The sequence below is a fragment of the Colletotrichum spaethianum genome (genome assembly GCF_022836535.1).
Source record: "Colletotrichum spaethianum MAFF 239500 DNA, contig04, whole genome shotgun sequence".
Lineage (NCBI taxonomy): Eukaryota > Fungi > Ascomycota > Sordariomycetes > Glomerellales > Glomerellaceae > Colletotrichum > Colletotrichum spaethianum.
The window spans coordinates 1,296,969-1,312,110 of record NW_026054774.1 but is presented as its reverse complement, the minus strand read 5'-3'; the positions used below and the strand labels follow the sequence as shown (position 1 = coordinate 1,312,110).

General features: G+C 56.2%; 3 protein-coding genes across 3 annotated transcripts; 2 read left to right on the top strand and 1 right to left on the bottom strand.

Annotated features, from left to right (window-relative positions):
• Positions 1 to 653: 653 nt before the first annotated feature.
• ColSpa_02395 (uncharacterized protein) lies at positions 654 to 3,856 on the bottom strand (the record flags this gene model as incomplete). The annotated part of the gene is given in 2 exon segments (XM_049268607.1): positions 654 to 1,402; positions 1,414 to 3,856. 2 exon segments carry the CDS (start codon positions 3,854 to 3,856, stop codon positions 654 to 656), a joined length of 3,192 nt encoding a protein of 1,063 aa, XP_049124564.1.
• Positions 3,857 to 9,673: 5,817 nt separating this feature from the next.
• On the top strand, positions 9,674 to 11,272 carry ColSpa_02394 (uncharacterized protein; the record flags this gene model as incomplete). The annotated part of the gene is made up of 2 exons (XM_049268606.1): positions 9,674 to 9,904; positions 9,929 to 11,272. The coding sequence occupies 2 exons, from the start codon at positions 9,674 to 9,676 to the stop codon at positions 11,270 to 11,272; spliced, it is 1,575 nt and encodes a 524-aa protein (XP_049124563.1).
• An 863-nt stretch (positions 11,273 to 12,135) lies between these two features.
• Positions 12,136 to 13,585, top strand: ColSpa_02393 (putative 26S proteasome subunit rpt4; the record flags this gene model as incomplete). Its single annotated transcript, XM_049268605.1, has 5 exons — positions 12,136 to 12,346; positions 12,493 to 12,802; positions 12,856 to 12,878; positions 12,929 to 13,397; positions 13,465 to 13,585. The coding sequence occupies 5 exons, from the start codon at positions 12,136 to 12,138 to the stop codon at positions 13,583 to 13,585; spliced, it is 1,134 nt and encodes a 377-aa protein (XP_049124562.1).
• Positions 13,586 to 15,142: the final 1,557 nt, after the last annotated feature.

Here is a 15,142-nt window from a genome sequence, read left to right as displayed (position 1 = left end):
GCGTCTCTTCGCATAGCTAACTAACCGCTTCCATCCTCCCCGCAACGGTCACCATTCTCCCGCCTATGTCCATGAAGAAGAAGCCCGGTGTCGTATCGAGGGGGTATCGGGTCCGATTGGGAGGCCCAGCACATTCGTCGCAATACCAATAACATTTCCGAGTTTTCTCTGCTTTCTTGAGGGGTATAGCCTTTGCGTCCACTATTCCGAGTTCCTTCTCCGTCCTGCCTATTGTGACGGTTCACACTGGCCCCACGAAGTTGCTGTGCCAGATAACGCTCGAAACCAGACTCCATCCCTCCTTTCCTGGTATAATACTAAAAGACCGTCAGGCAGGCACTGACCTGCCTAGAATAAAAGAACGCCCGTCGACGGATCCTAACCCGACGCCTCGCAATAAAGCATTTGAAATAGAATCGTTCAGTGGCACTGCCGTGAATCCATCAAAGAGGGTATTCGAATATGTACAAGTTTACTTTTGTGTCGTGTGTCGAGGTCGCACTGAGCTTGCCTCGCTCGTCCGGAACGATTGTCGATTGTGCTCCTCAAGTCCGCCAGCGGGGTTTGCCTTTCGGAACTGCGACTGCTTCATACTGAGGTATCGCTGCCAATGGAGAACTGAATGCCCTCCTTTGCCTGGATAAGAGAGATTCCTAACCCCTCCACCGGGGCTTGTTGTTGTTGTTATTGTTGTTCGCTGTGCTCTTCGACAGCTCGGGAAGAGTTTTGCGCGTGGTGTTTCGCGAAGTTGTGCCCCCCAGGGGGGTTTCCCTGCCACTCATCACGCTGCTGGCCTTGGGCTGCGGCAAAAGACTGTTTCGTCGAGTGGATGCCAGGGAGCTCGCAGGGCGGCTAGGTACAGTTCTTTCGGCAAAAGAGTGTAGCTTGGGTGGTTGCAGAGATGCACGGCGGCTCGATTGGGACTCGAGGCCCGAGGTAGAGACGGACGAGGACAAGCGTGGTTTGGAGAGGGTCTGCTGGGAATACGGCCCAGGCGACGCCAAGCGCTCACGGAAGGAGAGTTTCGAGGGGGCTCGCTTAGTGGGCGTGTCCTCGGGCATGGGTGATGCGGATGACTCCCGAGTAAGGGAGTACGGAGGTTCGGCGCCCTCGAGCCGCCGGGTGAGCATGTCCCGGGGGTCAACGAGGACGGTGGCCGTACAACGGGGGACGTCTTCTTGGCATAGGGGCTGGGACATGTGAGGGTCAGAGGTTTGAAGTTGTGACCAATGCCAACGTCCGAGGTGTTGGTCGAGCTGTTCCATCTGGGACGGTTGGGTTGAGTTGACTGAGGTCTGGGGATGTTGCCTGCGGACGGTGTGCCGAGCCTGGACGGCATGTTTGACAGTCGAGAGTTCAAGGGCCTGCGCGACAGCTGTGAAGACGGCGTCGGCAACGATGACTGCCTCCTACCAGATGGCTGTGGCAGATGGCTGTTGGTGCTCATCGAGCGGTTCTTGGCAAACTTATTGGCAGGAGTCGTGGGCTCAAACCCGAGGCTCGACATGATGACGGAGGAGGGCGGAGAGCTCCCTGGCGTATCGCGGCCGCTGCCTATTGTTGAGCGATCATTCGACAACATGCTGGAGATGGAGTCTCTCAACTGCTGGCCGCGGGTATCCGCCTGCACCTCGTCCACAACCACGTCCATCTCTTTCATTTCGTCCTTGAGTGAGTCCCACTTGGACTGCATTTCAGCATGCAGGCGCAGGATCTCGCCGTTGACTGTCAACCGGTCCTTAACACCCTTGTCAATGATGGCAAGAACGCGCTCGATGGCTGGACCGTAATGCGTCTTCTTGGCGTCATAGCTCTCGATTTTCTTTATCATCGTGGGCGGGTTGCTCAGATGCATGCCGGCGTCGACAGCCTCCCTAAGCTTGAGCATCGATCTCTCGACCGACTCGATCATCTTCTGAGCCTGTCTTCCAGCGCCGCGGAAGACAATAACCCAACGGTCTTCACCCAATTCCTTGCGGAGAGATTCGGCATCCTTTTCCAGCTTTTTGTAGCTCCCGTCAAGACCGGTTCGTCGCATATCCAACTCTTCGCAGGCGGTAGGGAAAGACTTCTCCGCTCGAGCGGCGAAGACGGCGAGTCTCATGGGCAGGAAGTCCAGTGATGCGCGCAATGGCTGCATTCGGGCGAACAGGGCTAACAGACTTGAGTCGTCTTGCGACAGGGTGGGCGTTCCTGGCGAGGTTGATCCGGGGCTTAGCGGCAGGCCAGTAAGGCTGAAGCGGTTTTGCGCCTGTGTCCTGGTCATGGGCGGAGGAGTGTCGTCAACAATGTTCTCGAGGTCTCCGATGTCGACGCCATCGCCGCCAGCAGCAGCCATCAAAGACTTGTGGCGGCGTTCCTCCATCTCGAAAACCAGACGGCTCAGCTCGTCCATCTCGCTCTGGATATCACCAAGAACATTGTTCCATAACTCTTCCCACTCCATCGCAATTTCGACCTGTCCTTTGACGGTGTTCAGCGCCGCTTTGATATTGGCCCACTCTTCGATAATGGACTCCATTTGGGACACGGCGCGATGAAGGTCTTCGGGCGACACGTTACCAATGTCTTCGCGGCCTTGTAGCTCCTCGATGGCACCCACGTATACTTTGATCAACTTCTCAAAACGATGGATGGCATTTTCGACTTCCTCCAGTCCCTCTCGGCCACCCGCGGCGGCCCACTCGACGTCATCGTCGCTGTCCAGGCCACTGATGACCTCCGATGCCTTGTAAATCCAGCTCCTGATTTGTTCGGCGGCGTTGATGAGAGCTTTTGATGCGACTTGTGCAGTTGGGATGGCAGACACCTTGCTGGACAAGGACTCGGCATCAGGAAGTTGAAGTGACGTGAGTTGAGCAAGCTGGTTAGCGAAGGACGCGCGTGAAAGCGTGTAAATGGAACCAGGTCGCTGATGGCCGGGGTTGAAGTATGACGCAAGGTCGGGGGTGAACTCGGTTGCAGGAATGGGCGGCGTGTCTTTCGGAGGCGGAGGTGGTGGTTGTTCAGAGGGGGACTGAGCGGCGCTGCGTTCAAGATGTTCGCGTCGAGTTTCGAGTTGGACCTTGGTGCCGTTTCCATTAGTGTGGTCGGGCAGGCGGTATTTATGTGTCTCCATGTCCAAAGGTTCGGTTGTTGTGATCTCGGGTAAGACGAGAGACGCGCCCTGGGCAACGTCTAGTGAGGACGACGATACCCCAGTGTAGGGCTCTTCTCTCGAGGCAGTCGAGGATGCGGTTGTTGGTCTCGGATCGTCGGATGATGTGATGCCCTTCCACGGGCGACCGCGACGATGGATCCTGGACCCGAGGGAACTCGCCTTGTGATTCTCGTCGATTTGGCGGATCTGATCTTCAGGCAAACGCCCAATGTGGTCTTGCTGCGTAAGATCGTGGTTTGCTGATTTCTTGTGAGAGGTGAAGCCAAGCGCTTTCAATCGCGCGGCGAGGTTGGGCGAGGGTTTGCGAGTTTGTTTTGTTTTGGTTGTTTTGGGCGAGCCGAACGGTGTAGTGCTTGCGGATTGCGAAGTTGTCGGGTGGTCGTGGGCTGCGGCTGCGGGCGGTTTGTAGTCGGTCGGCAGTTTGTTTTGGGTGGTGTCGACGGTGTTGTTGTTGTTTACAACGTGGGAGGGCGGGTTTAACTGGAAAAGTTGCGGGTTGGAGACGTCAGAGAAGCCCAGGTCTAGGTGTGCTGGAGCAGCGGTATTCTGGGCCTGTACTGAGTCCTGTGCATGCTGTGGGCGCTGTAGTTGGTGGCTGGAACACAAGACCCTGGTTGAGACGGTAGCAGCGTCGGCGGTCGCAGCGTCACTGCAAGTGGCCTCTGGCTCTGCAGCTGACGCTACCTCGGCCGACATTTGTTGGTATTGTTTCGTGAACGAACCTTCAGTCAAGACTCCAACCCCGTTCCGTTCTGGCCTTGGCGTCTTCAGCCGGCCTCGCGTGCCTCCGGGGAGACAGATACGTCGTGCCGCTCGCTATGCTGCGAGACTGTACCGTACGTGTCCGGTCGGAGGCGGGTGTCAACGACTGAGTTGGCTCGTGGGTAGGCTGGGTCCGGTGGTCCTGAGCTTGAGTAATAACTGGGTCGTTGACTGATCCTCGCCGGGTTCAGTCGGGTCTCCCGCAGACCGTCGAATGAGAAGGACCGATGAGCGGTGCTGGAATGCTGAGAATGCTGGATGCCTGAGCGAACTTGTCAAGCGCACTGTTGTCAGTGCCTTAGTGTCGGTGGGGTTCGGCGACAAGGGGAGTCTGGGGGGAGCCGGTGGACGGGAATGCAGTCGCTATTGGAGGAGCAGACGTGGATGTATGTGCGCTGCAGCAGGATGCCGTTCGTTGCTGGCGTGGTTCTTTGGGCGATTACGCGGTTGGGTTGGGTTGGGATGCAGAGAAGTAGGTAGCAGTACCCGTCAGGCAAGGTGTGAACAAGTGACCGTCTGGTCTAGCCTAGGATCGGCAAGGTGGGTGTTAGAAAAGTGATGAGGTAACGGGTTTCGCAACGTAGGAAGTGCCTTGGAGTTCGGAAACCAGGAGGCAAGAGAGAACGTGGCGGCGGATCGATTCGCAGCCGGCAGATTATCAGTTCGGCCTGTACCTTAATCGGCGTCCATTGCCTGGATCCGGCCGCGTGCGATCCTGCTGGGTTGGTCCTTGCTCGAGCGCAAGCGTTTTAGAAGAAAGACGTAGGAAAGAAAACGAGTGGTAGAGAGCGTTCGTTGAAGCGATGAGCGGAAGTATCGCTTCCCTAAGGTATCCGGATGTTGCAACAACTTGGAAAGACAAGAAAGAAGGAGGGAAGGGAAGAAGAGATAGAAGGATCGGAGCAGCAAAGAATGCTGTAAAACGGGACGAGAGGGAATGACGACGAAAGTCAAAAAAAACCGTATAGCTGTTAGTCAACGCGAACAAGAGAAAGAAAGCACTGGCCAGAATAAGGAAAGAATGTGCGCGACAACGACAGCGTGTGAGAGCGAGAGAGAAAAGAAAACGAGCGGCATCCGAAATGCAGGCAAAAAGTCCAATCGAACCGATTTTGGGGGGAACGAGTCGGGATGGGATGGGAGGGAAGGGATGGGCTACGACGCAACAAGACAAAACACAGGACACAATACCTGGTCCTCCTTTCTTCTCTCCTCCACCCCACGGCATCCCGCGGTGGTTCTATTGATTTTGCACGAAGTTACGGATGCTACCTCGAGCTAGCTCCAACGCAAGGCGCCTTGCACTCTGGAGCTCTACTCGGCTCCTCGTCCCCTCCGGCTATGCCTACGTCGACTGCTCGCCTCTGTCGACACGAGGAACTCAACCTGGCACAGATTGAGTGCAACAGGGGGGGGGGGGGGAGGGGGGGCAAGTCAAGCAAACGCCCCATGTCTTCTTCACTTTCCATTTACCTCAGAATATCCCCCTCCGCATACGCCGCGGCAGCCAGTCATGCCCAAATATCGCCGTACGGTAACCTACAAGGGGTGAGCACAAACATCTCCCTCAACCTTAATGGAACCAGGCGACTTCCCGTCCCAGTGGTCATTGGAACTCTCTCCATGGCCTTGGGCAATGAAACGCCCGTTGAACCCTCTCTGCACGTATGCTTCCTGTTTGATCATTTGCTGCAAGGGAGACGACTCGCTCACAACTCGGTTCGTACCTAACTTTTCTAGAGCCAACGGGGGTTGTCGCGGGAGATATCCTCATATCCATGCCTCCCTGGCCGTTGGTCGCCATCTCCCTCAGTGTTTGGCCATTCTCGCTTTGTCATTCACCGGTAAGTCACAACGTCAAAAATGACCTTCACTACAAATGGAGCCCATGATGTAGCCGTCTGTCACCCTACGCCAGGACTGTGGCTTGGATGGAATCGATGGCTGCCATCCACGAGGGCAGTAAGTAGTGCCCTATTCAACGGCTGACGCACCAACCCTTTGCTTCACGTCCCGCACGTTCGCCCACCGAAGAACATGGTGACAACGGAGGAACGATTAGCCGCCAGACCGGTGATGACCTTTCCCCCCTCGTTGGTCACGAACCAAGAGTTCATTGCCCCTGGCACCCGGGGCCCCGAGGGTTCTTCTAGTGGGCCACCACGTTGCCACAGACAGGTCTAATGAGCGAGCCTTTGCCATAAGTTATTTCCGCAAGTTACGACGTTGCAGCGGCATCACCATTTGCGGCAGTCGAAGGCCTCCTCTCTCAGCCAACCTAGGCGCAACGACCGACGGTGTTCCCAGTTCTGGACTGGTCATGCTCCAGCTAGCCGGGAGCCCTGGCATTTCGGAGGCTCTTGGAAGATTGGATGAGCCAGGGGGGGACCCTGCGCTTTGGGTCGGCGGATCGGGGCCCGTGAGCCGTGGGCCGTGGGTCATGGGCCCCTCCCTTCTCTGCGCACAGTTCCAGAGAGCTGGCTGGACATGTGTTCTTGACTTCTTTGTCCAGGGTGATGATGGCGGCGTTGCATTAAATGCGGGTTGGCTGGACAATGTTTCTCGTGCGTTTCAAAGTATTACCAGCAAAGGTCGCCTTGTGTTTCTTGCACATGCATGCTGACTTGTTTGAAAGCAGCGTACGTAGCATTTGTTTCTGGTTGGCCGTGACGCAATGAACCAGCATCGGAAGAGGCTTACTCTGCACACTTTCGTGTGGTTTATATGCTTTGATAACGGTGCTATCGAATGGAGCCGCAGGCTACTGCTGCATATCACTCTGCATGTTAAGCCGTCAAGCCGTCTGACTTATGCAAGGGCCAGGCACATTTCACACTAGTTACCATATTAGGTAGGATGAATATCTCCGGGTCTAGCACCATGTAGTCCCGGGCTCGAGACGGATATTAGGCAGCTGAGTAGTGCAGCAGCGCCGATCGGTGTTAGGAGTAGTGAGTGGAGACGTTATTTCCATTACCGACATGGAGTTGGGTTGGCACCATTGCTTGCATATCACTTGCATTACCGGAATCTCTAGGGTTAGAATGGGAGTCGGGCGAACGAGATGCGAGGAACGAGAAAATGGAATACTGGCGTGCTCCAAACGGGAGAGAACTATCTTGGGCCGAACTGGAATCGAGGGCCTCGGGCAAGCAAGACAACAAGCCACCGTCCAGAGACTGGCGACATGCTCCTTTCTTTTCCCCGGTTTACCTAATTGGGTTTCAACACGGGTTCTCACTTGCAGAGTTCCACCAGCTCTGGCTATGATTGCTCGGTGGCTAGTGTCAAACCCTTACCCATCCATATAGGTACTATGAGGCACCTGGATCAACATTGACCAATCTATCGGGTGGAAGAAAAGTGCGCCGCCCTCTGATATCTTACAAGATTCCTTCATCGACCCTCAACCATAATACATACATTTTGCCAAATAAAAGTCGAACAGGATGGACTTACAGATTTCTCCTATTGTATGGATACTGATTTTGTTATTCTAACACGCTTCTTTGGTACTTCAGGGTGGTGCTTCCTGTTGGTACTAACAGAAACCGGCACGTTCATATTTCACCCAGGTGTCAATGGCAAGTGCAACACACTGTAGGCTGCTGTTACGGCCCAATTGCACAGTTCAGACATACGAGTATGATTCCCTCCTCTGACAATACGTCAATGAGAATGTTGCGCTAGATCGACGCCGAAGATCATTCGGCCAGCGGACGGAGATTGTAAAGATAGTCTATGCGCGACAGGGTCAGACAGGGGGCCACGGTCTGGAGAGGACACGGGAAAGGCCGGGCCGCTGGTAGTAGGTGCGGATAGGGCGACGAGGGAGGGAACGAAGGAAAGGGGGAAGAAAATGCCCTTGGTGCCATGTGGCCGAGGTTGCGCAAGAGCGATGTTTCGATTCGATTCGATTCCCCAGCTTGAGGTGTCGTTCTCGCGATTTGCTGGAGCCTGAGAGATGCTTGTTCGCCGATCAACCACTGGCGCGTTGCCAGCCCGGATAGAGAGAGGGAATATCAGCATGGGATTGCCTGAGGATTTACGTGCGAGCGAGCGAGGGGGTGTCCGGCTAATCTCGATGTCGGGAAACACGGAGGGCAGTTTTGGCGGAATGAGATTATCCACTTGTGCGCTTTGTTGGCCGGGCGAGTCGCTGGATATTGAATCACAATGTGAACGCCTGATGTTGAGAATGCAATTGCCACGGGGAATTCGACTGGACGACAAGGAGCGGCAGGCGGGATACAAGGAGGAACAATCTCTACTAGAGCTGCCTTGGGCCCATGTGACACAGCTTTTGCGGCATCAGAAGTCTTGGGTTGCTTATCGATACATGTCTTGCTGCAGCTTGCTGCCTACCTCGCTACCTGTATCTGTATATCGTTGCTGAGTTGACATGAACAAGTTCCCTGCAGACACACCTAGTTGAGACTCCCCATGTCATTGACTTGGTTTCCTGGTGCATCGTGCAAGTGAATAAAAAGACGACGGTCCCCTCTTGTCGAGGCTTGTGATATGCCAATTATCAAGGTTGATTCAATCGCTCAGCTGCACTGCCTAACATCCCCCCACATTACACGCCCCAAGTGCAGAATTTCAGGTTCTATTCTATCTTTTTGTTGCCCTCTAAAAGACACAGAGGCTTTCTTTGACAACCGTTGGGTTGAGATCCTACACCGAACGAGGAGATTGAATCCAGAGTGTGGTATATCCGTCTCTGTCCCCCCCCCATCGCTTCTCTTCATAATTACACCAAGGCGCCCGGACAGTGGAAGAGCAATAAGACACCAGACCAACCAGTGGGATAGGGCAGAACAAGTCCCGGTCCATTCCCACTTTCCCCTGTCCTTTCCTTTGCAACTGGAGCACCCCACATTTGGAGACGACGCGACGTTCAATTTAAACGGTCCCCTCCCCTTGGCCACCCGCGCGCGCCACTCTATTGGACCCCCAATTTGCCCGCTGGAGACTTTTCTGTCATCAAAGAGGGAGATTCGCCCTCGGTCCTCCCACGGGAAGTCAGGGAGTTCCGCTGACGCAACTGGGACGAGCATCCAGACCAGCGACCAAACACACCCGCACCGTACCGTACCGCACTGCTGCCACTTGCACTCTCACCTGCTGCTGTGGCCACACCCAACACAAACCCCTGACGCTCAAAGGTCGCGTCGTGTCACAGCTCCAGGGACAGGCACACAACCCTTTCCCTTCTCCTCCTGAGCCCACGGCCACGGCCCTTCCTTTCGCCTTACCGTTACCGAGCCGGGCCTTTGACCTGGGGTGTTTACCGGCCGGGGTGTTAGTCCAGAAGTAAACTTTCTCTGTTCCGCTTCGTCCAACCTGACCTGCCTGACTTTCGTTCCTTGGGCCTTCACCTTTTACGAAGCCACTTGCTCTACCTTCCCTCGAACCACCAGCACGCGTTTCTTCGTCACAACCTCCTTGCCAGTCGACTTCTGGACGCTGCTGTGCACCCAGTCTCACCGGACGGCCTGATACGCAATCCTTTTCGCTCTGTACATACCTAATTGCGACATTGGTTGTCTTCGTTCCCCTCACGTTGCCTAGCGCCCGTAGCTTGAGCCCGCCTATCGACGCTCAGCTGAGACGAGACAACAGCATATTCCCATCCGATCGCTACAGTACCCTCTGACGGCTCTGTTTAAAACCCCAGGGGTCAAATCCTCTACTGCCCCCCGCTTCTTGAGCCGAACCGAACACTCGACTTTTTACCAACCCGGAATCATGGCCACGGCAAATGAGGAACCGCCTTCTTTCCGACGTGACTCGCCCTCGCCCGAGGCCTCCCCGACTCCAGCTATCGGCGCTTGCCCCGAGCTATCCCGCTGCGTGTCAACGGCCTCCTCTGTCTCCCACGGGTCCGCCACCGACGGCGCTTCTCGGGACTCCCTCGGAAGCGTCCAAAGCAGCACAAACTCCAGGCAGTCCTCCGGAGCCTACAGCCGTCGCTCCGATGTGAGTTTCGCATCCTCTCGGCAGTCAACATGCAGCAACAAGGAGGCCGGCGTCGGCCGCTCTTCCAGCCGGCGCCGTGGATTCGTCCGGCCGCAAGGAACCGACTTCGCTGCGAGCGCCCGGCACAGAGAGAGCGTCCTGAGCCTGGGAAGCATCGCCCATCTGCAGTACTACTTTGCACGCACCGGCCTTCTTGACGGCAAGGGCGCCCAGCTGGCAAGGAAGAACAAGGCCAAGGGAGGACTGGATCTGTCGTCGGTCAGCAGCTCGAGCTCTTCGTCGCCAAGGATCGTTGGTTCGGAGGGAAACAGCCCGGAACTTGGTTCTCACCCCTTTGACACCGGGCCGATTGTGGAATCGCCCACCGAGGACCATGATTACTATTCCGACGATTTCGACGAGCCTGACCCGGATGTTTTGCCACCCACCGCCAGCACCTACATCTATAGGGACAAGCCGGTCCCTAAGCCGCCGACGATACAGGAGCTGAAGGCGGACCTGACAGGGTCTCTTGAGAAGGCGGCCGCGGCAACGAGGCATGCCAAGGCCAACAAGGAGCCTCTGCCGGAAATACCCCCAAGGAAGCAGGATGCTCAGGCCACGCCCAAGAAGGGCCAGGGCCAGGGCTGGCACGAGGTCCAGGGCATGCACATTCTTGATGTCATGACGCTGGCGATTCGTGCGGCTAGGAACTATTACACGGCTCACGAGGTCCCGGAGCGGTTGGACGCCATCAAGTCTGAAAAAGAGATTCGCGCAGAGCTGTTATCCGTCATGGAAACCCTGAAGCAGATGGCGACCCGCAATTGGGCCGGCGGGATGAAGGACGAGGAGCTTCGCGTTCTGGACTCTTGGATCCAGGGGCTGTTCGACATGCTCAAAAAGGAGGAGGAGTTGGTGGAGGTCGAGAAGGCGCAGCGCAGCACCTGGACCTGGCTTTCGGGCGATTGGACCGGCAAGGAAGTCGAAAGGGAACTGGCCTTCATGACGTCGCTCGATCCCGGGGCCGGTCCTCTGTCCGAGTACACTCCCGCGGCCGACGCGACCGAGTTGCCTACGCCCTTCCTTGAGAGTCTGCAAAACGGCATCCGGCTCGTCGAGCTGCACAACGCGGCGGTCAAGAGGTCGAAACGGCGGTTCGGCTTGATCACCACGTTCCACACCGACACGGACAAGCCGTACCGATGCGCCGACAACATCCGCTACTGGGCCAAGGCAGCAGAGCTGCGCTGGGAGGTCTTCCTGAAGGTGGACGCTCTCGGCATCGTCTACAACAACTCTCCCGAAGTCTGGGTCAACTTCGAGAAGGCCGTCATGGCTTGGAGCCGCAAGGTCCGCGAGGAGATCACATCCGAACTCCTGGGTTGAGTTGCGAGTCACCACCTGCGGCCGTCGTCGTTACGATTAATGCACCCCCTCAATACCCGTCTTTTTTCTGGAGTTTTTATCGTGGATCTTGGAATCTCTTTTGTTGCATTTTTTACCCCTGGGAGGACTGCAATCTGCGCAATGCGCATACGCATATACACCCTTACGCATCTTATCGCATCAATACCTAGTTCCCAAGGCAGAGTAGATCTGAGTATGAGACGTTGGCCCGTTGTTATCAAAAATACAAGACAGGGCATTCAGGCGTTGGACAGTCATTTGTTACCATTCATAGTACATACTTGGAGGTTGTTCCTCCCAATTGATATTGGCACACGATAGATCAGCCCATTCCCACCGTTGACATGTGACACTACGGAAGTGCCTTCCCTTAGAGATAACTCATTCAAATAGGTCTTGAGCATTACGAGGCTTGTTCTTTGATCCATGATGCGTCTAATACGATTCTTTGCTTCCTTTGCAAAGACAGGCAGATGGATGAATGCTTGCTGAAGCGACAGGGGTTATCCCGGGACAACTATTTTCCGATGCCGAGGTGGCAGCCAATTGTGGCCTGGCCGGCAGAGCTTCGGTGGCAGCAGGGGTGAGGCGCTAGTCGGAGCTGAGCCGTGCTTTGTGGGAGGCAGAAGGCTGCAGTGGGAGGTACGTCGACACCTCAACCTCCGAAAACAACGATCCGATTACACAACAAGCTATCCACCACCGACCGACCGATCAACTAACCCTCCCAAACCCCGAACCCGACACTTTCGCGCCGCAGCCAGTCTGTCCGTTACCTCGACAAGAAGCTCGACGGTCTGCCTATTTCTTTTCTTTACCTTTTCTCAGTCACATAACCAGGGATGTCTTCCGACGACGAACGCCAGAAGGCTCTCGACTCCTACCGGAACAAGCTGCTCGAATCCCGGGAGTGGGAGGCCAAGCTCAAGTCCCTCCGGCTCGAGATCAAGGACCTGCAGAGGGAGTTTGACAGAACCGAAGACAACATCAAGGCGCTGCAGAGCGTCGGACAGATTATCGGCGAGGTCCTGAAGCAGCTCGATGACGAAAGATGTAAGTGGAAAGCATTCCCGGCCGTCTTCCGACCTTGGGTCTACTCGCATCACCCGCCCCGCCACAATCGTCGCCGCCCACACAAGCCAACCCCCTAACAAAGCAAGAACAAACCCGGCTGACCACCGCTCTTACCCTCTGAACAGTTATCGTGAAGGCGTCGTCCGGTCCCAGATATGTCGTCGGATGCAGATCAAAGGTCGACAAGGTCAAGCTCAAGCAGGGCACGCGGGTGGCTCTCGATATGACGACACTCACTATCATGCGCATGCTTCCCCGAGAAGTCGACCCCCTCGTCTACAACATGTCGCTGGAGGACCCCGGCCAGGTCAGCTTCGCCGGCATTGGTGGCCTCAACGACCAGATCCGCGAGCTGCGCGAGGTCATCGAGCTGCCGCTCAAGAACCCCGAGCTCTTCCTGCGCGTGGGCATCAAGCCGCCCAAGGGTGTCCTGCTGTACGGACCCCCGGCACGGGCAAGACGCTGCTCGCCCGTGCTGTGGCGAGCAGTCTCGAGACCAACTTCCTGAAGGGTGAGTGCGACGCAGAACAAAACAAGACCTGGGACGCGGCATGCTAACAGCGGCGAACACAGTGGTCTCGTCAGCAATCGTCGACAAGTACATCGGAGAGTCTGCCCGCCTGATCCGCGAGATGTTCGGCTACGCCAAAGAGCACGAGCCCTGCATCATCTTCATGGACGAAATCGACGCCATCGGCGGTCGCAGATTCTCAGAGGGAACTAGTGCGGATCGCGAGATCCAGAGAACGCTGATGGAGCTGCTCAACCAGCTCGACGGTTTCGACTACCTCGGCAAGACCAAGATCATCATGGCGACGAACCGGCCCGATACCCTCGACCCCGCCCTGCTCCGTGCCGGACGCCTCGACCGTAAGATCGAGATCGCCCTGCCGAACGAGGTCGGCCGCCTGGAGATTCTCAAGATTCACGCCTCCGGCGTGGTGACGGAGGGCGAGATCGACTTTGAGAGCGTGGTGAAGATGAGCGACGGACTCAACGGTGCGGATTTGAGAAACGTCGTCACAGAAGCGTAAGTCGTCCCGTGACCCCCCGCCTGCCTAGTCTACAGAACAGCAGCGGCTAACACGGAAACACAGCGGCCTGTTCGCCATCAAGGACTACCGAGATGCGATCAACCAGGACGACTTCAACAAGGCGGTGCGCAAGGTCGCCGAGTCGAAGAAGCTCGAGGGCAAGCTCGAGTACCAGAAGTTGTAAGGTGGCGGAGCGTCTCGTCAAGGCGGATCACAGGGGAGAAGGAGGGAGAGAACGCACGCGAGGGGGGCAGAACCAAAAGAAAACAGACATTTGCAAGGACGGCCGGGACGAAGCATCATCGGGCCTTGGCCGCCTTTGGGGTCTTTTTTTTCTTTTAATGTGTTAAACAATGTACAATACCCGAGTCCAAGGTTTGGGGTTGTTTGCAAAGGGGGGATCATAGAGACGCACGGCGTGGAATAGAGGCAGCTATGAGGGTCCCAAGCATCGGCATTGCACGCTTGCGTAAACCAGACACGCCCGTCTTTCGCGATGGTCGAGTTTCCCGTGCCTCGACATGATGTGCCTCTCTGCGCGTGCCCTGACGACGTTAATCTGTTCAGGGGTTCTCCGGCAGCACGATGTGCTTCTGGGGCATATACCCTGCGGCGAATGCCAGATCAGGGGACTTCTCACCTTTGCGCCCTTCCGTATGTTTCCCCTGTCCGTGTATTTTAGGGCGAAGCGACCGTACCGGGGTAGCGGAAGGTGCGAAGCTCCGTTCTTGAAGCTATTGATGATGCACAGCCTCGACTGGACTAGGGGGAGGCTTGGTACGGGAGCTCACCCGGCGCCACGTGCCGCAGTACTGACAAGAGGCACAGCGTAGACCCTCGACAACGAAACAAAACAAAAAGACTAATTTGGAAGTTCTCGCTTTCTCCTCCGCGTAGTCCACCTCGAGGCGCGGCGAGCAAGCCGTATTGGACGACGACGACGACGACGTTGTCGGCGGCGGCGACACAGGCCTCCCGAACATCCAATAGACCCGGTGTAAGCGTAGGGCTGGGGAAACGGAACAGGGGCGTGTGCGGTGCACCTTGAGCCACAGGTAGCTGAGGGGGTGGGTTTAGGTGCCTTTTTCGAACTTGCCTGCTCAATTGCCAGCTCGCCAGAGAGAGAATCTTACATGATATCTCTGTTTCTTACAATAGCAGCTTACACCAGAATGCAGAAGAACAGACGGAAGCACATGCTTGCGATCCTGTCTGACGGGACAGCCGGCTAAGGGACGGGGTCGCACATTGTAAGCCTAGGAGGATCGCAGGTCTGGTCCTGCATCTGTAATTCGACAAGTCCGACCTGCCGTGCAAAGGAGGCTGTCGGGCTTTGCTGCATGCGGACAGCGGGGCTCTAGCTGAGACCACATCATGTCATGGGCGATTTCGCACGGCAACGAATGGCGACAAAAGGTCAGCCACATGCTTTCGAAGCGAGTAGCGCCCCGTGAGACTGGGGATGAGCGGACGACCGGGCGACTGCAAGCGGGATGTCCACTGCGGGCGTCTACCATGGTTCATGGCAGCATCGCAGACTCTTCTGACGGCTCAGGTCTGGATGGATTTTTCGCACTCGAAAATGCTGAAGTCGTTGTGGTGCTACGGGACCATAACCATGTGACCTGTAGCTCCCCATCACATCCTTCCGAAGTCAGGGACCGTGGAACATGGTATCCACTTTGGAATCTGACATCAGAAAGCTTTACATACCACCTAGGCTGCAAAACTGGGTAGCGCG